Here is a 27,446-nt window from a genome sequence, read left to right as displayed (position 1 = left end):
TGTCCGTCCCCTCCAACATTAGCTTTCCCCACACTTTTAATACAAAATGAAGCATAGTGGGCATCTATGGAATAATATATTCACAATTTTTTTCTAATGCTAATTATTTATTTTTATACATGAAATGTGTAATGCCTGTATACATATATAATTGCTATTGAATGACATTCAGTTCTGCTCCTCTCTTTGCCTAAATTTCCATATTTTTTTTTTTCTTAAAGCTGACAACTCCTTAAAAATTTTCTTAATGCTTTTGAAACATACTATTGCAATGTATCCTTTATAAAGGAGGATTTGGTATGAGCTTAAAGTTCAGAAGTCGCATCTATTGAAGTAATAAAATTAATGATTGGTAACTTCATAATTCTTGGTGGGGTTTTTGTGTTGTGGTGTTTTTTTTTTTTTTCTTCTTCTACTTGAAATGCTGTCTTGCCTGATAAAAATTGGTAAACAATTTCTCTCCTTTCCTCTTTCTAACTCTTTCAAGACAGTATACTCAGTTACTGATAAATCATACTACACCTAGCTTTTGACAAGCTTTTCTATAATTTTTTTTAGTCAGTGGAATAAAGCAGGTTTCTTCTTCTCCTTTACTATTACACTATTATTAATATCCATTGCTTTACAGTAGTTGTTTTGGGTTTTAGATTTAGGTGCATGTATTTCAAACTTGTTGGGATACGTTTCTCCAGAGGATAGCAGTTCTTACTGTACAGAACTGTACTGTTACAAAAAAATCTAAAAGCAGGTGTTTATTGAAGTTAGTGGGAAGACTGCTCCAACTTCAATAAGTTAGGGTTTCATGCATTTTTTTTTCCCTCCGTGCACCCATAGCATGTATGTATGGGAGCACTAGTACTCCAGTAAAATGCTGGTCTTTAGTATTGCAGAAATTGTCTAAAGTAGCCATGTCAGATTTGGCCTTTTTGGTAGAGAAGAGAGCTATTTTTAATTTCTTCATTTTTGTTTTCTGACAAACCTGTTGGGTTATGGACACAAAATAGTCAAGTGTTGACAGAAATTACAAAAATACTAATTCTGAATTTTATAGTGAGATTTTCTTGGTGTATTTTTAATATAGTAATGTATATCTTTATAGGAAAAAAAAATCACGAACCAAATAGTAGTTTAATGTATAGTGAAAACTCTCTGGTGCTTTAATTTATATAGACCCTTTTATTGCCTTAGACCCATTTATTGCCTTAGGTAACAACTTAATAAAATTCATGCTAAATCTTTTGACATGCTTGTTAAAATATTCCTGATTTGTAAACATTGTTAAGTATCTTTTTATTGCACGTTGAAGCAGAAATATGCATATTACAGTATGTTGTAAAGGCCAGACCATGATATCTTAACTGTGTATAACAAATTCTCCTGCTTAACGTTTTGGTGTTTTGTTTTTTTTTTTCTGTTTTTTGTTTTTTTTCTTTTATTTTAGGTTGGTTGGAGTACTGCAAGAGATTATTACACATTTCTTTGGTCACCTATGCCAGAAAATTATGTGGAAGGATCAACTGTTAACTGTGTGCTGACTTTTCAAGGTGAATATAAAGCAGTGTCTACCTGTATTTTCCAGCCTAGCTTTTTAAATATTTATTTTTTCATTATGATGCTGAGGGTCGTATAACAGTTCTAGACTTTTACATACTGTAGTGTGTTTGCATGGCAAGGTTTTGGTAGTGGCAGGCCTACAGGGGTGGCTTTTGTGAGAAGATGCCGGAAGCTTCCCCTGTGTCCAATGGAGCCTATGGCAGCTGGCTTCAAGATGGACCCACCACCAGCCAGGGCTGAGCTAATCGGTGAGTGTTAGCACCTCTGTGATAGCGTATTAAGAAGGGAAACCTGCACCAGTGGGAGAGAGGAGTTAGAATATGTGAGAGCAACAACTCTGCAAACACCAAGGTCAGTGAAGAAGGAGGGAAAGGAGGTGCTCCAGGTACCAGAGCGGAGATTCCCCTGCAGCCTGTGATGAAGACCGTGGTGAGGCAGGCTGTCCCCCTCAGCCCATGGAGGTCCATGCTGGAGCAGATACCCACCTGCAGCCCATGGAGGACCCGAAACCAGAGCAGGTGGAAGCTGGAAGGAGGCTGTGTGACCTGTGGGAAGCACATGCTGAAGGAGGTTTGCTGGCAGGACTTGTGGACCTGTGGGGGGACCCAAACTAGTCTGTTGCTGAAGGGCTGCACTCTGTGGAAGAGACCCACAGTGGGGCAGTGTGTGAAGAACTGTAGTCTGTGGGATGGACTCACATTGGAGGAGTTCATGCAGAACTCTCTCCCATGGGAGGGACCCCACACTGGAGCAGGGGAAGAGTGTGAGGAGGAAAGAGCTGCAGACATATGTGATGAATGGACTGTAACAGCCATTCCCTGTTGCCCTGTGCTGCTCAGGAGGAGGATGTAGAAATCGGGAATTAAGTCAAGCCCAGGAAGAAGGAAGGGGTGGGTGGAAGGTGTTTTTTCTGATTTGAATAGCAATAAATGAAACTAATTTTCCCCAAGTTGACTCTGCTTTGCCCGTGATGGTAATTGCTGAGCGGTCTCCCTTGTCTTGACCCATGAGCCTTTTGTTATATTATTCTCTCTCCTGTCTGGTCGAGGAGGGGAGTGATAGAGCAGTTTTGGTGGGCACCTAGTATTCAGCAATTGTCTGGCCACTACAACAGACGTAAATGGGAGGAGGATTTTCCACATTTCACTGTGTGAAGTCCAGTCTTATTTTTAGACGTCAACAAAATTGTGAGTAGTATATGACAATGTTTTTTACATAGTAATGGACAATATTAATGACTAATAGAAAGAACAGATTCACTGGAAACTATTAAAATACAGGAAGTGACTTTGTTTATTCATCAGCAGGGCTTTTAAATGTTGGAATCTCTTAATCCATTATGTTTTTACATCGTCTTCAGTCTCCAAAGTTTAAACATCGTTCTCAATGTAAAGTGATCCTTGTCAAATAATAAATAACACAGATGATGGTTTGGTGAAGGTTCAGAGTAGTCAGAGTTGCAGAAGACCTTTTGACAATGAGGAATTGATGAAAACGATGAAAAGGACTGAGGTTTTTAAGAATAAAGAACAAAATGGGAAATGTTACGCTGCTGTACAAATCTATAGTTCAACTGCATTTTCAACACTGTGGAGATCAGATCATCTCAGTCTACTTTGCAATCTCAGATAAGATGTAGTAGAATGAATGAACGAAGTGTGACAAGAAAGATCAAAATCAAATAGTTTCCGTGTAAAGGTGTGGTGTTACCAAGATGAGGGCCACACTCTTCTCACTAAACATGAAAAGGGACAATAACCATGGATTGTGGCCTGGGAGGTTCTTTTTCTGCCAAGAGGGAGCAGTGCAGCACTTGAAAAGGCATCCCTGGTTTGGAGGATGGGAATTCCATACAGTTGCTTAGACACAGCCATAGTAGTGTCAGACTGGTGCTGACAACACTTTTGAGTGGGAAGCTGGACTAGGTGACCTTCAGAACTTACTTCTGCCAGGGAAAGGGAAATAATGAATAGTGGGTGATGGCACTAAAATCAGCTGCTCATGGTATGAGTGGATTGTCCATTGTTTGTATTTAAAGAAGCAAATGGAGCCCTCAATATAAGCTACCAAATTAAAGGTTCAAAACAGAGGTTGAGATGATACTTGTTCCGCACATTGACTGCGTTAAATGTGTTGCTGTAGGACATCACAAATCTCAAAAAATCAACACGCATTCAAAGTTGCATGTAAAAAGAGCACTTCCATTAAACTTGTTTAATGCTTATCTGCTTATTAACAGAATTTTATGTACCATTTTATGTTCTTTTTTACTTCCCAGAGTTGGCTTTAGTCTTTGTGTGTGTGTGTGTGTGTTTTAAAAGCTTAACGTTTATAGAAGAGATAACTGAAATCCTGAAATGACTACTACCTTGTTAGTTTTTTGTCTTGTCAAAGCTGTAAATAGTGGTAGCTTCGATAAGTTCACTGTGTTTTCTCTTTAACCAAGTAATTTTTTTCTGGTACTTTTGATGATCATATCCATGTGATCTGATCATTTTATAACCTTGAAATATATGAAAAGTATGTATGATCTGTAGGAACTGGAAGGAGGTCATTTCTTTTGCAGTTACCAAAATTCACTGAATGAATGAATTTGGGTTGGACTGAGACTAGAAGTGACCTAGAAACTTAGGACTCTACATGCCATTTTCAGTCCTTCGTCCTTAGAAGTTTTACCACACATGAAGACACTTAAGTAACTGCCTTATCTGTTATGTTCCATGCTGACAGTTTTCTACTTTTACAGGGTTGCCAGATTAGTCTCCATTCAGTCTCCCAGTTGTGTTTGGCAAGGTATTTTAGTGCTACTGAGATGACATCGGTAGAGCTTACAGGAGTTTAATTAACTGAGATAAATAGTAAACGTTGTGCAGCATGCTTCAAGTATTTTTTTTTAAGATCAAGTGGGTGTGCTGGGAGAAAGTAATTAGGAATCTGTTCTTTCCAATACCTGTTTGATACAGGAAAAAAGACTGAGTAGTATTAAAATAAGTTTGTCTGAACCAGTATTAAAACTTGTTTGAGCTGCAAAGTAGATTGTTCTGAATTTGTTTCTGCACAGTGTCACCTTATTTAAGCACTGAATCAGGTAAACTGAACTGCAGTGCTATATAGGAAATAGTGGTCAAGTCTAAAAGCACAGAATCCTGAAGTTTTTAGATTAAGATTCTATTCCGAGCTACAGTTAATAAAGTGTAAGACTAATGGAAACATGAAGTGCTTGGTACAAGTGCTGTCCGTATAGTATGCGTAATGTTTTACCAGTTGTAGGAAGAGTCTTCCAGGAATCTGGAGTAAAAGTTGGTAAATAGAAATGAATGGTAAGTTAGAAGGGGAATTGTGGCGAAATATGAACAGAAATGAGTGATGTCACCTGCTGGGTTGAACATTAGGTGAGGATTTGTTGTGCTAGTATCATACTCAAGCTGGCTAGAGTATCTGATAATTAAGTGTTCTGAATAAAATCAATTGGTTTTCTTACCATTAAACTGGGTAAGGCATATGGCTTTTTGCATTTACTAATAAAGGCAAAAATCTCATGAGTTCTGGAAATTATTTTTTAACATCCACAAATATTACCATGTGAATCTAGGTGATGTAAGAGGCTTGATGTTGAAGCTTTACAATATTGCATAGCTACCAGAAAGATGACTTATTCTTACCTTGCAAAGTCTAGAAGAAATTTTTTGTTTAATTTTGAAAAATAAGTCCTTTGTTAAACTCCCCCCCTGCCCCTCCCCCGAAAGTTGCAGCTTGTTCATCCATTCAGAGCATTCCTGTGCTTTGGCATTTACAAATAGTAAAAGCAAACTGTGGTTACTTCACAAAAAACATGCAAAATATTGAACCTGATAAAGTTGCAGATATCTTTATCATTGCATGTTATTCTGTCTTTGTCTAGGTTTTTTTTGGTTATATAGGTATTCCAAGCTCAAAAAACTGCTAACTCTTTGCTGTTGTGAGTGTACAAGTTACATAATAACATGGTCCTGATCCAGCTTTAGGGCATCTGATTGCTAATGATTCTGTTTCATAAATACACAAACAGCAGCTATTACCTAATGTATGTAAGGTGGTATGTACAAATACCACGTATTACCTGACACTGCTTTGGCATTTGTCTTAAAAACTGGGAAAAATGGTTGGGGGATGAAAGTTACTAAATAGGGTATTTCCTTTCTTCTGTTTTGGTGATTTATATGTGCCTTATGTTATAAGCATGACATTGGTAAGTCAAACATGAATTGGTAATCTGTTTCCACATAGAGGTTTGTATGCTTGTGTAAACTATTTCTTCAAATATGAATTTATTTTGATAGGGTATTATCTACCAAATGATGATGGAGAATTTTACCAGTTCTGTTATGTGACTCATAAAGGAGAAATCCGTGGAGCAAGCACACCTTTCCAGTTCCGTACCTCATCCCCTATTGAAGAATTGCTCACTATGGAAGATGAAGGCAACTCTGATATGTTAGTGGTGACCACCAAAGCTGGACTTCTTGAGGTTTGAATCAATGATTCTTAAAATATGACCTTTTATTTTTTAGTATATACATATATTTACAGGTATTGCAGAACAAACCAGGAGGAAAAAAGCTACATATGTATGTGTAATATATATGTTTCTGGCTTGTTCTCCAGCATTTGGAGTTCAGAACATTTGCACGTTAAATGAGTAAAGATTTTAAACTGGTTACAGGTATGGTATAGCACTAAGCAGAGACTGAGAAGCCATAAGAGAGCAGATAGTTGGCCATTTCTCACAGCTGTACTCTCCAGCTAACTGGAGGAGGGGAAGATACCCTTCGTATGAAATGGCTTGTTGTATGGGAAGAAGTTATAGAACCCATATATTTTGTTTGTGCAAAGTGAAGAGCCCTGGAAATTAAGCTGAATAATTGTAGGTGCTCAAGTATATTAGAATAGCTCTTGTTTTAAAGCAGTGTTCTGTGTTTTATGTTCTCTGCTAGATGGAGTGGTTAGACTTGTATGCTTACCTCCAGAGTCAAGATGTTTCCATTTCCTTGTTGGTATTTTGTGGGCTGAAAACTACTTAAATGCAAACAACAAAAAAACCCAAACCAACTTGATTGTATGAGTTGCTTACTAGAAAATTGCTCAGTAAGGTTTCCTTACCTTGTCGTCAGATGTTTTACCCTTTTATCGGCTGCGTCTAGGCACATACATGCATGTATTCAAATTCACAGTTTTCAAAATTTAGGGGTAAGAGACCTAGTACGGAGAAGCATCTGTGAGATGTTTACTTTTCAGATATGTACTCACAGTAATAAAAAAATTAATTTTTCAGACGTTTTTGATTATCTTGGTTCATAGAATGAGTTGGGTTGGAAGGGACCTTTAAAGATCATCTAGTCCAACTCCCTGCAATGAGCAGGGTCATCTTCAACTAGATCAGGTTGCTCAGAACCCCATCCAGCCTGACCTTGAATATTTCTAGGGATGGGGCATCTACTACATCTCTGGGCAACCTGTTCCAGTGTTTTAACACCCTCATTGTAAAAGATTTCTTCCTTATATCTAGTCTAAATCTACCCTCTTTTAGTTTAAAACCATTACCCCTTGTCCTAGTGCAACAGGCCCTACTAAAAAGTTTGTGCCTGTCTTATAAGCCCCCTTTCAGTATTGAAAGGCTGCTATTCGTGTGCCAGTCCTTACTTTTGGCTGTGCATTCATTTTTTGGGTGAAATTCATCGAACATTGCTTTAGAGTATGTACATGTCTCTCCACTCTGCAGCCATATTTTACCAAGCTCTCATAATCATCATTAGCTCCTCCGTAGTTGATGTCACTTAGGTACAGTAAAGGCACTTTACTTAAGGAGGGAAAATTTGAGTATGAATCAAGAAACTGCAAAGTGTGCTGTCTAATGGTAATATAGTACTATTCAGTTAAAGCAATGAAACTTCAGAAATTTGGGTATAAGGGAAAAATCATAAAATAACGTACCTGAGGACACACATTTTGTGCTTCTGCAGAAACACTGGAGGAATTTGTTATCCACTTACTTGATAGGAACGAAGGGGAGGAAAATTACTAAAACCCCATGGTTTTGTTTTCACAGTTTAAAATTGAAAAAATAATAAAAGAAAAAGAAGAGTTATTAAAGGTAACTTCTGTTCTGGAAAAGGAAACAGCACAACTCAGACATCAAGTTGAAAGACTGGAAAAAGAACTTAACCATGAAAAGCAGAGATGTGACCAACTGCAAACAGAGCAAAAGGTTAGTTCTTCAACTTATTAAAGCTGACTCATAATTTCTGTAGTCCTCCTTTTCCAAGAACCAGTTAAATTGTGTGAAAATCAGCTCTCAAACCCCCTCAGCAGTTAGACAGACATTTACACTAGAATAGGTCAGTTCCTATTAACCTCCTGCCACTGTTCCTTTTATGTCGTAAAATGGTTAAAATATTTAAGGCTTTTGGTATCAGGCTTGGTAAGATAATCAATGACAACTGTTACCAGATGTTTGACATTTAGCTGTGGAGTTCATAATGGAAAGTAGGTAATAGTTTAAAGTTTGCTTACATTAACTTAAAATGGAGGAAGGCTTTTCAAAAAACTCCCATTAAGGAATAACTACATAGAACACAGGGTATTGAAAATGGTAAAAAAAATTGTTATGGAAAGCAAAGATCAAGACTTAACAGAGAATACTACTGCCAGTGCATCCAAAATGTGAAAAGTAACTAGTTACCTCTCTAAAAGGCTTCACAAAGGTCTGAATTTTTTCGAAGGGAAAAGAAGCACAAACCTAAAAATCAATTTATAGTGTTAATTGATAGTGAAAATATAAATCTAGTCTAAAACAAAGCAAGCTTATTTTGGAATCCTACATATGGCAGGGAGGAAATCTAATATTATAAAATAGGCACAAAAAAGTGGGACCTAATCTATTTTTAAGCTGCTGCTTTATAAAAAACTTTTAGGAGAAGATTAAAAACATGTGGGAGGGAGGTGGTGACATGGACAAATTTGAAGTAATGAAGCCTATATAATTTAGCTGTGGACAGCAGTTAATAGGCTATTTCTAAGTCCTAGTATGTATATGTCAACAGTTCTGTGTGATACACCTTTAATAGGAATTTGTTGAAGGAATCTGAAACTGTTGAAACTTTGTAGTTTCTTTTGAACAATTATAGTGAAATGGACTGGAATGTTGGGTAAGGAAAAATGAAAGGATAAGTTCTTGTTTAGAAAATTTTTCCTATAAAATACTGATTTTAATTTCAAGTACATGGGAGAACTAGTTTAAATCAATGAGATGAAAATTAAATACTTGGAAAGTATGCATTTCATGGATTTGCAGAATCATAAGCTTAGTGGATAAATCTGAATGAGCTACACAGATACCTTTCATTGTCACGTGAGGTTCTAATTTTAAAAAAATGTTTAGAAGTAAACTGTTGGTTCTAATTCATGCTAGCTTTACAATGCTGTTCTAGAACAATTTGTTAAATGGGATTTTGATGGCTGTCCAGCAAGGTAATAAAATTCTGGAAGTTTTTCTCACAGTGAAGAAAACCGCATAACACTGGAAGTGTGATGCTGAGCAGTGGAGCACTGATCTATCCTACTTGAGCTAAGAAGTAGCTTAGTTTGCCTGCAGATGATGGGTATATCACTTTCTGTACAGAGACTAAAGAAGGTCAAAACACTTAGTGAGCAAATTGTTCCTGCATGTCAAATGATATTCTGGGGTAATGGTTGTTGTGGCTTCCAGAGTCCTGTCCATGGCAAAGATCCATTCTCTGTTTTTTGGACTGATGGATGTTGTCCCATTTGACCCAGAGATTTCTTGGTCCTGCCTGGGGAAGATAGATGGCCTCCCAACTTGCAGGGCGTTAGGAGGGTTGTGTGTTTATGGTTGGACTCTACGATCTTAAGGGTCTTTTCCAACCTAAATGATTCTGTGATTCTGCAACATAGTTAAATTGTACAGGGTCAAAAAAGTCTTACTTTGGTGTGGGTTGTGTTTGTTTTTTTTTTTTTTTTTTTTTTTTTAGTTTTGGCCTTGTATTTTGTTGACATGAAGATGCAGTGTCAAGAACTTCTCACTTGTATTTAGCAGGGCTATAAGTAGGTGTCTGATCTGAAGTTGGTACAGCTCTTCACATGTCTAGAATACTATAGAATTTTTCTAACTCACACAGTTATTTTTTGTCTCTTAAGTCTTTGACACTGTCTTATTTCGCATCTTTTATGTTCTAGTCTTTTTTTACGTATCTAAAAAACCCAAATGAATTAAAATCTCTCATTTGTTTATATACATCAGCACAATAGAGTATTACTATTGAGAATTAAACAAGCATCTACTAAATCAGGTGCAAGAAGTTAATTTTTCTTATAATTGGGAAGTTTAGTAAACAATACTTAATATATGGCACTCTCTAAACTTCCCAGTCTTGCTCTCCTTGCCTCTCTACCCAATACATGAAATACAGCAGTGGGTCAAGGGATTACATGATTTATCTTTGCTGGGAATGCATACAGTGCAATAATGGATTGATTTATCCTGAGCAACAGTTATGCAGCACTCAGTTGGTTTACAGTACCTAGGTTTTATTTTCCTTGTGGTTTGTTTACAGAAACAACAAACAAACCAACCTCAAACAAAACAGTACCCTCCCACACTCCCCGCTGCCCAACAACTACAAAAACAAACCCTCCAACCCCCCCCAGCTAATCTAGTCAGCTTCATGTGATGTGAATGATTATTGGCAATAAACCTAAACAATGTGTTATGTAAGATTACAAGGGATAACCTTGAAATATTAAGTAGTCAAAATACATTTGTATTTTATTTAACAGCAGAATCTTCACTTTAGTATGAGCTCGGTTGTTTTGGTTTGGCTTGTTGGGTTTTTTTAAGTTACAGAATGGTTATTTTAACTAAGTAATTTTGAGGGATTTTTATTTTCTTTTATTCCTAGTGCTCTTTTGTCATGTGCAGGTGGATTTTTGTTATGCTCTAAACTTCTGATACGTGAATAGATAAAAAGTGGTGTTGATGAATTTAAAATTTGTATTTTTTGGAACGTTGAACTGAGGTAAAAGTTTAACTATTTGGAGTTCTATTAAAAAAAATCTCTCAATATACTTTAGAGCTTACTAGGCTAAAGAAAAACAATACAACAAAACAGCCCATAAGAGAATATAATTATTGTAAATGCTAGATATCTTTACCTTTGTAGTTTGAGGAAGATGTGTTAGAATCTTTATTTCTGTTAAAAAAAAACATAAGATAAATTTGACCCATGTTACAACCTCTTAACATACTAATTCTTTTTCCTTTTTGCAAGTACTTCCATCAGAAGTGCACAGATAGTATTTCTGCTTGTTCTAAGAGCCCTCTAAAAAACCACAATAATACGAAGTACTGTATTTAAAAAGCAGCAGTTGGATGAGCAAAGAAAGTGGATACATCTGTACAGACTCATGCATCTGATTGTAATTGAGTACAGAGCTCTTTATGCTGCTAATGTATTGGCAACTACTATTTGTTTATTACCATTTGTATTGTGACAAGGGGGCCGTGGAGTTATGTACCCCTTTATACAAAATACTCTTCAGGCTGTCCCTTTTTTAAAACCTTACTCAGTTTCTTTGCACCAAATAATATGGGAATCTGAGCTCATGTCTTTGTGTTTTGATCAAATGCATTATTAAGCTACTGTATATTTTTGTAATTGAACAGAATGTAGGTGACAATGTTAGATGTCAGCAGATTAATGGTGGAAAAGCTCTGAGTTCGTAATATGAAAACGTTTTGTTAAAAAATACAGTTGTCTTAAAATCCACTTTTTATTTATGTTCACTTATATGTCTTTAGGCTACTTTCTGGTATTGATTTTTCAGTCATTTGTTTTCACAAATAGCTTAGGAGTAGTTTGGATCATTGAGAAATACCTGTAGAAAAACGAATTTCTTAATATAGACAGGATAGTTGTTGACAGGAAGTGTAACAGGTATGTTAGTGATTCCCTACCACTCTTATTTGGTCTTTCTTTCCCACCTAGTTACTATATTAGAATTCTGGGCGGTGGAACTATAGTCTTCTCTGTCTGCTTGTTGCCTGGTTGGGATGCTTTGTAAGTGGTTCTTTAGAGGCTCTTCCGGAAAACATTAGGAAGAAATAAGCTAAAAGTAGATCAGTCTTTTTAAGAACATAGCATGATAAACCGTCTAGTCAGGTGTAATACAGTCAGTGTTCCACGAAGTTTGAATATTGGGCTGCATGCATGTTTTTGTGGTGAAAATATTCCTGTTTCATGAGATTTTAAACCAGGTGAGCTGTGTTTGTAGTAGTTGAGACTGTAAGGACCACAACAAACTGCAGATTTCTGTTTACTAACTGCCCTTACTGTTCAGGAGGTAACAGTTGTTTGTTGCCTTCTTATAAGATAGCTGTCTCATTTTCTACCAAAGATAGGCACAAGTGTATTCAAGACATAAGTGATAATGTGCTATTAGAGTTGTTGAAACAGCTGGCCCTCTAAAGGACTACTTGTCTCTAAAGGCTTCTATTTTTTTAACTTTGTGGGATTTTTGGTGGTTTTTTTCTTAGTATTTTATCACGTGGGAATAAAAAAATATCTGTATTTCTGATTTGTATTCAACTCAGGCATAGTTTTCTCGGGTTGTCATCGCCGCCATCACAGAAAAAGACTATCTTTTAATCTTTTTTTTATTTTTTTATATTTATATATATATATTTTAGCTCTGTGCTAGTCGCTGTTTTTGCTCAGGGAGAGCATGCTCTCCAGTCCCACTGTTTTTAGTGTGCACTTGGTATGTTGTGACTATTACCGTTGTGTTAATTACTGCGCCCTGCCAAAGCTTAAGATAGTGTAGAATTTGGGACAAACTCAGTCGTTTCTTTTAGGTTGATCTTTTCCAGTGGCTGCTTAATGCCGTATGTAGTTGTTCTGACAAGATCAGTTTAGGGAGAGGGTAAGATTTCCCTTCTTCTCCTGCCCCCCAACATGCATGCTCTTTTTAGAGTGTTCTGAAAAGCACTGTATTTTCAGTTACAGGAAAACAGTATTCCTCTGCAGCATTTTTCATGCTAGTTAAACCATTCCTAGACTCTTATCTTTTTTTTTTTTCTTTTTTCTTTTTTTTTTCTTCCCCAGATGACATTAAATTAGCTCTTACAGAGTGTAAAGGTTTAACTTAATCTGCAGCAACCCTGTGTGGGAGTTCAGAGTAAACGTGAAATTATTGGAAATATTTCAAAAATGTCACATCTCTTTCCTAACACTCAGTTGGTGTTTCAGAGGTTTTTTTTTTTCTACTAACATGTTCCCTGATAGCATACTTTTCATCAGAATCGTGCTGTATATACAGCTTGCAACTTTACTAATACAACACTGTTAAAATAATGATGTAATTACTCACTATGATTATTTTATTTAAGAAGATGAGACATTATATATTGTCACCAGAACTGTTTCAGGTTGCTTTCAATGTTTCAACTTTTTGTTTGGTTTCCTACTAAGATAATTTGTTCACTGGTAGATACTAAGTATGTTGAGTCACATTAGTAGGCTGCATTCATCTGAATATATTTTGCTTTTGGAGAAATTGAGAACACTGACCCAAAAACATACTGTGTTTTTATCTAAAAAAAAATTACTGTAAATATTTCTAACCTGTATCTTCTACATTATGAATCTAAAAAATATATACCTGTGTAAATAAGAACACATGCTTTTTGATCTTTGTTCACAGTTTTGTGTGTACTTAACTGTGTGTAAGCTTTCTGGCAGCAGTGCACTTGTTTAAAGATTTAAGCTACTGTTTTAAGTTTTAACATTGCTGTGCTGAACAAGAGAAAGATGCAGTAGCCATTCTGTCAGTCTTTCATCAGTTGCTCTTCTGACACTGCAGGATTTTGTGAAAAGAGGTTTTGCAGCTTCGGTAGACAGCAGAGCTTGCAAATGATGCTTTTGCAATCGTTTGTCTCCCTCTAGTGGGGCGAGAGCACTTCTGAACCGATTTCTTTGATGTTACAGTGGTGACAAGTCTTAGTCTTACTCCTGTGGCAGTAGTTTCCGTAAATGTTTAACCTGAGTCAAAAGCGACAGTCTTCTAGATTACCTGCTCATTCTTTGATACTGTGAACATTTGAATAGTGTTTCTATTAGGACATTGGCATAAATTGAAGCAGAAGTGAATGTGCTAGCTTGATAAACTTGTTTTTCCATGCTTTTTTGAAAGTTAAGTTCACTTTTTAACTTTTAAGAAGTGGGCTAATTCATCTATCAGATGGGGACTTCTAGTAGGACATCCATCTAAATTCACTTTTTACTGACAGGTTTTACCTGCACAGTGGCTTTATTCATCGGAGAATTTTATTCACATGTCAGGGATTCATGTAAATTGGCTTTTGATGCTATTTTATAAGGGGAGTTTCCCTGGTTAGTGGCAAAATGCTGGTGTGCAGTTGTGCAGTCAGCAGTACAAGTACAAGCAAAAAACCAATAAACCACCCCAAAAACAAAAACCCAAACAGGCCCCTAAAATCCTATCCCCCAACCCAGAAAGCACACAATAAACACACACAACCCCGCCAAATTCTATGTAAATAATGATTTAAAGATAGAAATCAAACACTCAGAATTGCTCAGGTTGGCACCAGCAGCTATAGCACCCAAGGGTGCTATAAACATCCTATGAAGAGAAAACCCTGTTTTATGGTTTTAATGACTGTTCTGTGTATGAATATGTCTTAAACGGGATTGAACAAACTTATTTGAGGTATTCTGCACTTCAAATTATGTATTCATGAGAATATCGCATTTGCAAATGGTCAGCTTATAGTGAAACTATGTTTTAAGAAATTAGCTTTCTGAAATGTAAATGCATGCTGCAAAGTTGTAGTGTGTGTAAATATTTCAGCTGCCTGCTGCAAAAACTTGCACATCTGTAGTTTTCGTGACTGTAATTGGGTGACTGATGTTACTTAGGTGAACTTTTAGAGTTAGGCCTTAGTTTTGTAGAGTTTTGATCAGTTTAACAATGTTAGTTGAAGAGATTAACACAATTAAATTACTGCTGCTGTGATATCTTAGGTTTTTGGAATAAAGAGACTGTAGTGTTTTTGAAACAGTATTTCTATTGGCAATCGTAGTCACAAAAAAAGATCTAATTGAGCTTAGTTGGAATTGGTTTACTGTTTTACTTTACTGAATGCTTAAGATTTATTTTAGAAAGAAAAATTACAGCTTGAGTTTTCCATTCAGAACATTCAAGCCCTGTGTTACGAGCACACTTGGATTTTGCAGTGGCTGCAATGGTACTATGCCGTGTTCATCGTTTCTCCTCAGAGGTCCTTTAAACAGAGTATGATGTCAGCCAGGTGTTTTACATGATACAGTTGGAGCTGCTATGATGTCAATGGGATAAACAAAAAGCTCCTGCAGATAATTCATCCAGATCCCCTAAATTCTTTACAGGGTCTGAAGCATAATGGATCCCCTGACATTAAATTACATCCAGATAAGTCAAACCAGCTGAAAAATGCTGCTTTTTTTTTTTTTTTTTTTTAATTACTTTGCATTTGGTGAATTTCTCTTTGGTTTCAGAGTTGCATAGCTTGTTTATAACCTTTAAATTCTTCTTCAATACAATGTATGCATTCTGTAAAAAGTAAAATAAAGATCGCAGATACTAGCCATTAATCGAAGGTGAATGCTTTAGGTGTGGAATGGCTTTTGAACAGTGGTTAGGGAGTTTTACATGTTATGAAAGGGGACGATGCCATACTGCAAGATGTCACAGCTAGAAACAGTCTTGGGTTGTATTTTTCAAGTATCTTATTCTGTTGGATCTGCCTTAGGTGTGTTTGAAAAACTTATTGTGTGTGTTGATTCACAGGAAGGGATATGTGTACCACTTTGCTTCCATTAACTGGACTGTACTCTGAGATGTTTTACGGGAGTTGCAAAAATCCATTAGAAGTAAGAAACAAGTAGGGAAAGCATGTTGTTCCTTGTTGAACATACATATTTTTGCCCTGGTTTTCTATTTTACAAAAATAAGAATCTAGAACCTTTTATGTCCATTCCATTTTCAAGTGAAAGATTATTAGTACTTTTGCAGCACAAGTTTAACAAAGAGATTTTAAATGTTTCAGGGAAGAGCACAGGCATGATCTTCGCATATCCCTTAGATAGAGGTCATGATAGTTTTATCAGGTTTGAATCAGTGTATTTATGATTAGGTGATACAAACCTGAAGCAACTGATCTGTAATTCAGAATTTCTTGATGTAAAAACTCTCTCCTGGCAGCTGCTTATAATGCACTGTAAACCAATCACATTATGTGCAACAGCAGTTCTTTGCAGGGGGAAGACAGTGCTTCCTGGGATTGCTATAAAATTATTTTTGAAATAATCAGTCTTAAATCTTTTGCCAATTTAGAATAGCAGTGAAGATTTTGGTGCCCTCATCTATCTTCTCATTTCGTATCTGAAGGTACATCAAAATTTTCAAAGTGGAGTTTCCATTCTTGGGGAAATAAATTCAGTTGACAATTACATTAAACTTGCTTTGTTTAATTTCACTGGTGAGACTCCTAGTAGTTACAGGAGTTTTTGTTTTGGTAGCTTTTTGTTTTGCAGCAGTGAGGCTGACTTAGGTAACTTCAGCTGCTTATTCTGACCCTTGTGGTGCAGTTTGCTTCCCCTCTCCACTCATAAGGCTGTTGCACCTCTGTGGGGGGGGCTGCGGGGAGCTGCATTTGTGACTGGATTAAAAGTACAATCCTGAGTAAAAATAACCTTAAAATTGTTGAGTGTTTTTAAACCAGTTCATTAAAATTGTTCATGCTCTTGCTGTGCCTTTCTTTCTGTTAAAAAAAGTAGAAGAAAAGGTGTAATATTTGTAGGTGTACCAGAGAAATTAAGTAAACAAAAATTACAGAAAGTAATTATCTTTCTTTGTAATAGAGGTTGTACATGCAGTTGATGTGTTTATTATATTATTCCCCTCTATATTTCTCCTGAAACACAGTCAACTTTTACCTGTAAAATAGTCTTAAGAGCACTCTTTTCAAATTTTACAGGCTTTGAAACTGCTGTAACCAGTGTATGGGACTAGGATTGCAGCATCTAAATTGAATTGCTAAGAATTCTGTAAAATAACAAGTCGTCTCAAAAAATTAATCCTTTTTTTTCTCCTTTCAAAACTGTAGACTCTAGTTGTATCTAAACAAGTTTATTAGGTGAGAATCTGTTAAGTATGGAACTCTTACATTTTAATACCATGTCCCTTTAGAATACCTAGCAAAGCACTATCAATTGTAATGCTGTTTGTGGAGTGAATTTTTTTCAGGCTATTAATTCCTTTTAATATATGTTACCTTTGGCAGGCTGTTTGAACTGTTTGTACAGTTCGTATATATAATGTATCAGATTAAATTCTTTTGAAGGCACTTGGGTTATAACAGTTACAGTTATACCAAAGTGGTGTTTAGAGAAAACACAGATATGCATTGAAATAGACTTTTTACTATACTAGGCTTTCAAAACAGGGTAAAGTAATTAGTCTCCACTGGACTAGGGAAGGACAAGCAGTTATAATGTGTGTTGTTGCTGCTGGTTATATGGCAAGTTTTACTTGGAATATTGACTTTAAAATATCCTGCCTTCAGTAGACCAAGTGCATATATTTTTGGTTGCAGGAAACTGATAGTTTCTCAAAAATAAAGACCTTATGAAAATTGTTGGTCATCTTCCTCAGTGCTGTTTTCAAAAAAGATGTTGCATTCATGATCCCTTGAAATTCTTTATTATATTAAGGTATATAATAAAGCCATTTAGAGTTTAACTAGTTGTAATATATTAGTCCTCTTCTCTTTTTTTTATAGCATATATAACAAAGAAAAATCTATGTTATGTGCTGGTATACATCAGGTAAAGTTGCCACGCCTCACAATTCAGTGCCACCGCTGCCCCCCCCCCCCCCCATTATAATGCTGAAACTTCTGTTTTAGTTACTTGTAAAAGTGGGGCTTAATTGCACTTGTGAAAAGTGTATTTTGACAATTAATGAGTAAAACCAGTCCTCAGAATATTTTATTGTACTTAAAGCATTGTTAGTTAGGTTGGAGTCTGGCCAGTAGTTGTTTTCCATAAACTCTGGTTGATGTGTTTCTCTTGATGTAACAGTACAGTCATCTTGTTTTAGGTCATTAAGCTTTGTTTAAAACTGAATAGATGAACTAGTGCTTTAATCTTCCAAATGTAGAGCAGAAAGACAACTTGTACCTTAGTGTCTGCGCAAACACTGTAAGTCATGCTGTACTCTGGCGTGTTAGTCAGTCTGTCTTGACCTTGTTTACAGTTTCATTCACACCACAGGCATGGTTGATATTAAGCTGAGCTTTATTGGATTTTGGTATCAGAAATAGTAGCATGTTATCTCAATATCTACTTTAGTGTTACTAATTTTTTTCTCAAGAAAACAGTGTTCTATTGAAGATAAATTTTTCTGGGTATTTGAGATAATCTGTTTTTAAGTGGCTGTTTTACTGTGGTGGTGGTTACATTTAGCTGTCCACTGCCTTACAACGGTATGGATGTTACTGTCATTAGATAATGAATGTCATACTTAAAAATGGCTTCCCATCTTGCATCTGTCAACTTTCTGACAAAGGAATCTGGTTTGAGTGTTGTCATCATCTTCTGTCTCAGCTTCCAATGTCCAAGACATAAGTCCCACAATTCTTTCATGAGCTTCCATGAGCCTTGTGAGAACCTTCCATATGTTCTAGCTAGAGACTGTAGCGTAGTAACTAGCTCTAAATCAAGGAGTTCTTCCGTACATCTTTTTCCTTTTGCCTGCAGTTGTCTTCACTGTGGCTTTCTTAGCTGGTCAAATGCAAACTCTCCTTTTCAAGTAAAAGAAAGTACAAAGGAAAATAGAAGTTCTTTGTTTTCTAGATAAGGGTGGTTTGCGGAAGGGAGATGGACAAAAGATATGAAATAAGCTTTGTTTATCCTGTATTGTTTGAAGTCTTTGGTAGTCTGTGTAGCTGAATGCTTGCACAAACCCAAACAATTCAGTGACTCCTTATTAATAACTGTGCATTTCAAGTTTAATATATTTTTATGTATTTTATATATACTTGAAATGGTCTTGTACGTTGTAAGGAAGAAATCGTAATGACTGTAGTTTAGCATTAATTCAGATAGCATGTTGTAGTTCTTAAGATACGCATTCTTAAATTACATCTATTTGCAATCTTTTTAAAGACTAATATTCAAGCATCAGAAGGTCTTAAAACTGAAATTGATGATTTGAAGAAGAAGCATGATGAGGCTGCTTCAAAAGTTCTCCAACTTGAAGAAGATATCATGACTGTTACTCAAAAAGCCATTGCAAAGGAAACAGAGTTAGACAGGTATTTAGTGATATTGTTCCTTCTGTATTTTACTGTTTCTTTCCATAAGTGTTTTTTAAAACTAACAAATTTTAATGTATGCATTTGTTTCTGTATTAATAGTTCTTTATTATTTACTTGTCAATGTCTTAGTCTGAAGGACAAACTGAAGAAAGTGGTGCTTGAGAAGGAGCAACTTGAATGTGTGTTAAAGACAGAAAAGGATGAAAAAGAACTTTATAAGGTAACTTTATTCCCTGTATCTGTATATACACTGAAATGAAATGATTTGAAACAAAGGTAGTAACGTTTTATGGACTACTCTAATAAATTGAATTTGTTAAGGAAAAAAGGAAATGTGTAATTTCTGTGAACAGATTTTAAATACAGTTACAGATGTTCTCATATAAAAATGAATGAAGGAAATAACATCTGAATTCATCCCATGATATAAGAAGGTCTCTAAGGAGGAGAATGGATCACCAATTTGTTAAAATGCAGGCACAGTAACAAAAAGTAATAGGTGCTAGTGAGGAAGTTCTTTAGTTATACAGTGCATCACTCAGTAACCTGTTTTCTTAACACACTTTTTCCATAAGTAAATTACTTTTTACTCTTAAGTCCTCTCTCCAGACTGTGTTTTCTAGATCCCTATTCTTGAGTCTTGTGCATAACTCTTGATAAGCTTTAGTAGGATCTATATTGCATTGATTTTTTTTTTTTTTTTTTTTTACTAGCATAGCTGATTTCTTTTGCTGGTATTGAGACACATCCATATTTGAAATAAAATATGGTGTAGTCATTCCCCATCCACCATCTGTCGTCCTGCTCCCCCCCCCCTCCCCAAGCAAAAGAAATTTTATATGCTAAAATAATAAAATCCTCAGGTTGTATGAAACAAAACAAAACCAAGTGTATTGAAAAGATTATTTCCGTTCATAGGAAAATGTTATTATGTGGCAATATTCAATATGCACCAGAAGACATAAGATCTCAAATCATCTTTCACAAGCGCGGAATCCCTTTGTAAATAAGCAACATGGATCTTCTAGTCTTTGAGTGGACAACACTTGACTGCAATAGTTATCCTTTATTGGGCAGAATGTGATAGACTCGGTGATACTTTAAAAACAGCTCTAGAGTTTTTAATTTGCTGTCTTTGGAAATTAATATTGCTGCTGTAGTCCTGTTTGCGTAGATGATTGCAAGTAGATAATTTTAGAAGTGCAATTTCTCTTTAGTTTTCTACAAGTAATTTCATCTTTGCTTGTCCGTAGTCCAGCATTTGTGAAGAGAGGAGTGAACTCTGAATAACTTAATTTCATGTAGACAGAAATCAGGGCCTTAACTTCTAGTTGTGAAGTGTAGCTGTTGTTAAACAATCCAGTTGGAAGAGTTCAGGCCAGAAAATTTGTCCTGGAGGGCAGTGATACTATCAACTGTTTAACTTATCTCTTTAGCTGTTCTAATCTGTCTCAGACATGAGTTAGAATTTAGTGAACACTTAAATGGACAGGTGAACAGTAGTTTTCGTAACGTGGAAGAGGAGTTTGACATTTTTCAGCATCATTACAGATACACTTGAAGAATACAGAAATAGAAAACACCAAACTAGTAAAAGAAATCCAGATGTTTAAGAATTTGGATGCAAACAAAGAAAACATGATATCGTATTATAAAGAGGAGGTTGGCAGATTACAGCTATTTGTAACTGAAAAAGAAAATAAGAAGAAAGCTTTTTTGCTCTCCTCATCAGACAAGGTAAGCATTACTAATATAATTGGCCTGGTTTAAAATAAACGTATCTAAGGTTGTATGTGTTTGACAAGAGAAAGGAGGAACTTGAAGATATCACCAGGGTGTAGGCTGAGAGGCAAGAGAATTACGATGTTCTCAGTAGATGCAGAAAATGAGTGAAAGAGTGAGTTCTATTTTAGTTTTACACACTCTGAGCTTGTTGAGGTCTCTCACGTGATGAACTGTGAGAACTGTGAGATGAACTATGTGTGATTGTGAGTTCAGTAAAAGTGGTGCATTCCTCCGAGTTGCTTTTAACTTCATGAAAAAGGAAAGAGATTAAGGAAAAGAGGAAAGTTAGTATTGTAGCTATATTGAGACTGCAGAGGTGATGGAGGAGAAAATAGATGTTGAAAGATGTGCTGAAGGACTTGTTAGGTAAATGTACTGTCAAGATACAATGAAGTAGAACCTGAGAAAGGATAAGATACTATGTAAGCGGACTAAATTGACTGAGAACTCAGCAGTAAGAGTGTCACTAGGACTTCTAAGTAAGGGGCGACTTTATGCGGTGTGGTAACACTGTGGTTAGCAAGCATGTGGTATAGTAGGAGGTTGAAATTGCTGAAGAACTGGTATCTATGCTGTCCATTGTTCAGGTGGGGTTACTTCAGACTAGTTATTATGTGGTGCTATGGTTAGATGTATTTGACTTCCATGACAAGGTTTTGGTAGTGGGGGAGGGGGTGCAGGGTTGGATTCTGTGAGAAGCTGCTAGAAGCTTCTTCTGTGTCCAATAAAGCCAATGCCAGCCGACTCCAAGATGGACTCGCTGCAGGCAAGGCTGAGCCCATCAGCGATGGTGGTGTGATAGCATATTTAAGAAGGTGGGGGGGAACCCACAAACCTGGGCAAGAGCAATTGCAGCTGGAGAGAGGAGTGAGAATGTGAGAGCAACAGCCCTGCAGGCACCAGGGTCAGTGAAGTAGGAGGAGGAGGAGGCGCTCCAGGCACTGGAGCAGATTCCCCTGCAGCCCGTGGTAAAGACCATGGTGAGGCAGGCTGTCCCCCTCGGCCCATGGAGGTCCACATTTGAACAGGTATCCACCTGCAGCCCATGGATGACCCATGCTGGAGCAGGTGGATGTGGCCAAAGGAGGCTGTGACCCGTGGGAAGCTGCGCTAGAGCAGCCTCCTGAGAGGACCCGTGGAGAGAGAGGAGCGAGTTTGCTGGCAGAACCTGAGACCCCACAGGGGACCCACACTGGAGCTGCCTTTTCCTGAAGGACTGCACCCTGTGGAAGGGACCTGTGCTGGAGCAGTTCATGAAGATTTGTAGCCTGTGGGAAGGACTCACGCTGAGAAGTCCATGGAGGACTGTTTCCCGTGGGAGGGACCCCATGCTAGAGCAGAGGAAGAGTGTGAGGAGCCCTCCCCCTGAGGGGGAAGGAGCAGCAGAGACAATGTGAGGTGAACTGACTGCAATCCCTATTCCCTGCTGTGAGGAGGGAGGGAAGTTGAGCTTGAGAAGAAGGGAGGGGTGGGGGCAAGGTGTTTTTAAGACTTGGTTTTTGTTTCTCATTATCCTACTCTGATTTGATTGGTATTAAATTAATTTTTTCCCCAAGTCAGATCGCCCATGACAGTAATTGTGAACGATCTCTGCCTGTCCTTATCTCCACCAACAAGCTTTTCATTATATTTTCTCTCCCCTGTCTAGTTGAGGAGGGGGAGTAATAGAGTGGCTTTGGTGGGCACCTGGCATCCATCTAGGGTCATCCCACCATATTGGAATACCCATTAGGTGTTTGTTCCTGGTGTACATCTATCTTGCTGTTCTGTTTCATCCAAAAGGAATGCAGTTTCTGTGCCCTGAGACTGTTCTGTCCTGTGATCTACAGTGCGATAGGTAATAATGGAATTGACTGGGAGTTTGGCTTTCAGAAATACGCTCTAGATCCAAATTAGAGTTTAGACACAGCCTTTGAGGCCAGTGTGGGAAAGTCAGATTATGCAGGTAACTCTTACCTTGTGTAACTTGACAGTCTTCTCACAGAGAAAGTAATCTAGGTCTCGAAAGAATAGAAATTGTTATAGTAATGTCAGTTATAAATGTAAATTTTTAGTAGAAGATAGTGCTGTTGAGAATGGAAATAGCAACAAAATGAAAAGGACGTGCTATCTTGCTTGAAGTTACGGCTTACCTTGTTTTAGTCTTTTGACTGCTCTGCAGTTTTGTATCTGAATGTGTTAAGCTACTACTGTGTTTTACTTTGAAGTAAAAACAGGTAGTGGTGTGTGTGTGTGCCGGTACTGAAGCAAGCAAACAAAATTTATTAATCTTGAACTGCTTGTCATGTTTCTAGTGGAATCATTGATGGTTTTGTCTTAACTCTGAAACTGCAGCTACTTATTAAAATAAGTAACTGATGCACCATGTGCTGTAAAAATAGCTAAGGGACAGGACTTTAGGGCATTTCTTAGTCCATCCATCTTCATAAATGTTTATAAAACATATAGTATTCCTTTGGACTTGCTATTACCAAGTGATTATTCAAAAACTAACAAATAACTGATTAGAGGTACCTGAATTTTCAAGGATATGAGATGATTATGCCTTCAGGAAGCACAGAGGTGCGAGTAGCTTATAGTAGCTTTGAAAAACACTTTTTTGGTGTGTGTGATCCTGGGCTTCCCTGAGGAATGAGAGGCCAGTAGTGCCACTTGGGCAGTTGGCTCTTGGGCTGCCCTGTGGAGTTGCAGCAGTGCTGAGAGTCTTAGTGCTGCATGCTACAGCTTGCTCTTCTTTAGTTTCTCATCTCAGTTCCTTCTAAAAAGCTTGTTGTGCAAGATCTTGGGAGATGGAGCTGTGAGAAAACCATCCCAAAGCTGCTTTATAGTGTCTTATGTCAACCATGACGTAACTATGGTTTTGAAATTGGATGTTGAGATGTGCATGTTGAGAGTTCAGTGACTGTAAGAACAAAAATGTTCTGGAAAACAGTTTAAAACTAAAGCTGAAAATACAACAAAAATCCAGCATAGATAAAATCGTATTTAAATTTTCCCTTTACGTCATCGTGAAATGCGTTTGCACGCCAGTGTTAGCAAAGGCAGCAAATGGGGGAAATGGTACTTGTGTACTAACTTGAATTAGTGGTTTTGCTAAAGTCACTAGAAAAATCATGGTTTTCCTTTCAAATGTTTCCAATCCCTATACCAGCATTTATTTAAGCTTTAGATTAAAAAATGATGGATTCTTTTCCCTTTCTTCTCTTTTTTAGGAGGATGCAAGTATTCTAAAAGAACAGCTTCGGAAAGCTGAAGATCAGATTCAGGCTAGCAAACAAGAAGCTGTCCTAATGTCAAAAGAGCTGAGTGATGCAGTAAATGTGCGAGATAAGACAATGGCAGATCTTCACAGTGCACGTCTGGAAAACGAAAACCTGAGAAAGCAGCTTGCTGATGCTGTAGCTGAACTTAAAAAAATCACAGCTCTGAAAAATGAACAGGTAAATTGTCAGTATTTAGTACTGAAGTTTGTCTGTATTTATAAAATCTGTCAGAGCTAGCTTTGCTAAAGTTTGGAAATAAAACATGTTTCTTGATAATTTTTGCTAATGATTATCAAATTATTTTTTGGCACTCAAGATAGGACCTTAATTCCAGTGCATGTTAGCTCATGTGGAAGGTTGCTGAGAAAGGAGGTTTCTGCTACTACTTACAGCAACTACCCCCTCCCCCCAGTTATTTTCACTGAATAATACAGTATTTATCTGTATTATTTTGAATACTCTCCCCGTCATCATTCTTTTCTGTGAGCCATGGTAGCATTGAAAATTTATTTAGGTAGAAAGAGATCGATTGGTAGAATTTTTTTGTAAGGTTCTTTCTTCATTGATGGATTCTGTTGATTTTTAGAAGTCTTTCCAATATTTGTGGTCAAAGTTAGCTTGCTTCAGTATTTATAACTATAAAAATATTAATATAATGGAAACTGTGTTGCCTGTCTTAGTCTTAGATAAAAATCTAGTGAGGTAACATAAGTTTCATCATTCTGACTTACATGAGCTTTGTACCAGATCTTCCGTGACTGCAACTGTATTGGATTAATTCACTACTAGGATTATTGTAATCATTTAGAGGTTTGAAAAAAAATCCATTGAGCTGAACAGTAAATAAAATAGTGTAGCAAATATAAAGTGAATAGTACAACTCTCAAATGAACTATTTAAAATGCTCAAGAATTACATGTGTTTTCTAAGAGTTTCACTTACTTACAATGTATTTGAAATGCATCCTGAAAGAAGTAGCAGATAATCTGAATTACTTAAGTTACCAGAAAGCATCTGAATATGGCATATATCCAGTTGGTAAATGTAATTCCTTAGCATGTGTATTGATGTTACAGCTCAGCTGAACCACTTCCAGTAGAAACATAGTGAGTGTGATAGAGTACAGTTATGGTCTGTCCATTTTTGCCATGTGGCTCTACTTGTCTATAAGACAGCTAGCACACCTTCTGGAAGGTGTTTGGACTTCTGGTATACATTACTCAGCCCATAGAATAAGAAACCTCTTTACCTGACTCTGGTATTATACCAGTGCCTATTTACTGGATCAGTGTGTCCTGCTTGAATGAAGTTCAGCACAGATGTGGTGTCTTTCTGTGCTCTGCTACCGTATTCCTTTCCTTCCCACAAAGAAAATAGGAACTTCTTCTATACTTACACAGAGCATTATGCTTTCTTTAATTGAAAAAAGGCTTTTTGGGAAATAGCGTCATTTGAACAAAAGGGAGTACAGCTTCTAATTTTGTTTTTAAGGAAGCTTCAAACACAGTAGAGCAGGAACTGCGCAGAGAAGTTGAAGATCTGAAGCTTCGTCTGCAGATGGCTGCTGACCATTACAAGGAAAAATTCAAAGAATGTCAAAAACTTCAAAAACAAGTAAACAAGTTTACAGAACAGGCAGTAAGTAAAACTGGAAAAATTGCTTTTTATAACTTTTCAGTAACTATTTAATTTCCTTCTGCAAAACCCGGTGCTTTTTAAAAGGAGTAAAACATGCGGTAAGCAATGGCTCTTTAATTTACCATTTTCTTCTGTAAAGCCAAATTACTGCTATGATTCTTGTTTGATAGCTGTTGAAACCAAGCATAGGATTTATAGTAATTGGTGTGTGTAGAAAGCTAACAGAGTTTGGATGAACCTGTAAGTGTGCAGTTGATCAAGGAAGAATTTTGAAACTGAAGCAGGGAAAAATCCATACTTACCATTAAAAAAAACCCAGACACCCAAACCCAAAAGTAAGTAAATGGGAGAACTTGTAAGTGCATTTCAAAGTGGGGAAAAAATTTCTACAACACTGTATATAGTTGTATTCCATATGTGTTTGTATTCTTACCACTTTAAGCTTTGCTCCCTAAGTTAATGAGGCTTTTGCAATGATGATGTGAGTCTTATGCCACATAGTAACTGAACCTGTCAGTGAATTTCAAACAGTTTTGAGAGCAGAGTTCTTCAGAATTCTCTGGAAACCTAGTGGCTGAGTTGGAGAGGAGCTCAGTGGGGAAAAGGCATATGAGCAATGGCAAAGTGTACAAATGTGAATTCTTAAGAAAAACAGACAAGTATTTCTGCTACATGCAGAAAAAAATGGGGTAGTTACCCAGCTTTGATCCACAGGTTACTTCAAAGTTGTCTTCTCATCCAGAAGGTCAATGGTGAATGAGGTGTCATATCAGAATGCCTGTGGCTTTTCTTTAAAAGTCTTCCACTTCTTTGGCTATGTTGTACATCTGATAACGAACACCAGATTTCACTACTATGACACCAGAAGTCCAGCACTCATTAGTAATACAGACTCCCATTTTCTAATGGAATATTAGATTTAAGTTGATGGATTTAAACGTAACCAATTCTCTAGAAAATGAGATTTTTCTGATAATTTGCTTAGAAATTACTGTTTCTGGGGGAAAAGAACTTTATAAAGTAAGACTATAAAAATCGTAGTCTGGGGCAATTTCAGTGTTAGAGGAATTAAATGTGTTTGTGTATTTGTTATTACCTCCTGTTACAATGAGCAATTCTGTCTAGTCCAATTTTGGAGGTGATGATAGTGCAAGATATATGTTACTTTGTGCTTTTAGTTTTCATTTAATTAAATACCAAACCAAAATTTCTTTTCACAAAGAAAATTGCAGGGCATCAACAGAAAATGACAGATGCATCTAACATTGAGACAGCTACTGCCCTCCTTACAGACAAAAAGTTGTCTGCATCTCCAGGTATCAATAGCTTAAATTTTGTCTGCTTCTCTCAGCCCGAAAGTGTCGTCTCCGTGAAGTAGTCCCTAATAGTATTTATAGTACAAAGTAGGTGTATTTGTTCTATTGTAGTTAGAACAATGATTAGACGTGTGAAAATTCATCTAAAGATCCTGTGTCTTTTGATAAGTGGTAATGTTCATAAATAATTTCATGTATCTTTTCAAAGCAATTCAGTTGATATTTTTTTAATGTCAGTAGGACTAAACTCTTGAATTTCTGCTTGGTAGTTAACACAGAGCCAGTTTTGCCAAACTAATAAACAATTTCATCAAAAAAGAAAAAATCCTCCCCAAATTTGCAAATTGTATGTAAACAGCATGGTAATTCTGCAGTCATGTTATAATGACTATCCACGATAGCATCCTATTGTAAATTCGAATCCACTCAAAAGTTCTGATTATGTGATGGCAAGGT

The 27,446-nt window shown here is 36.7% G+C and overlaps 1 protein-coding gene across 7 annotated transcripts in view; it reads left to right on the top strand.

Annotated features, from left to right (window-relative positions):
• TAX1BP1 (Tax1 binding protein 1) overlaps positions 1-27,446 on the top strand; it is a 66,410-nt gene that overhangs the window by 17,230 nt on the left and 21,734 nt on the right. For 5 of the 7 annotated variants that reach the window (XM_037387209.1, XM_037387210.1, XM_037387212.1 and 2 more), the window contains 9 exons: positions 1,442-1,544; positions 5,874-6,061; positions 7,640-7,798; positions 18,837-18,985; positions 19,118-19,208; positions 20,540-20,725; positions 23,986-24,213; positions 25,528-25,674; positions 26,897-26,990. In XM_037387209.1, the coding sequence (XP_037243106.1) occupies positions 1,442-1,544; positions 5,874-6,061; positions 7,640-7,798; positions 18,837-18,985; positions 19,118-19,208; positions 20,540-20,725; positions 23,986-24,213; positions 25,528-25,674; positions 26,897-26,990 (1,345 nt within the window). The remainder of the gene's footprint in view (positions 1-1,441; positions 1,545-5,873; positions 6,062-7,639; positions 7,799-18,836; positions 18,986-19,117; positions 19,209-20,539; positions 20,726-23,985; positions 24,214-25,527; positions 25,675-26,896; positions 26,991-27,446) is intronic. The other 2 variants (XM_037387215.1, XM_037387216.1) reach the window with 2 other exon arrangements.

This window comes from Falco rusticolus, chromosome 4 (assembly GCF_015220075.1).
Source record: "Falco rusticolus isolate bFalRus1 chromosome 4, bFalRus1.pri, whole genome shotgun sequence".
Lineage (NCBI taxonomy): Eukaryota > Metazoa > Chordata > Aves > Falconiformes > Falconidae > Falco > Falco rusticolus.
Note: the sequence above shows the minus strand (reverse complement) of the source record. Positions and strands in the feature narration are given on the sequence as shown.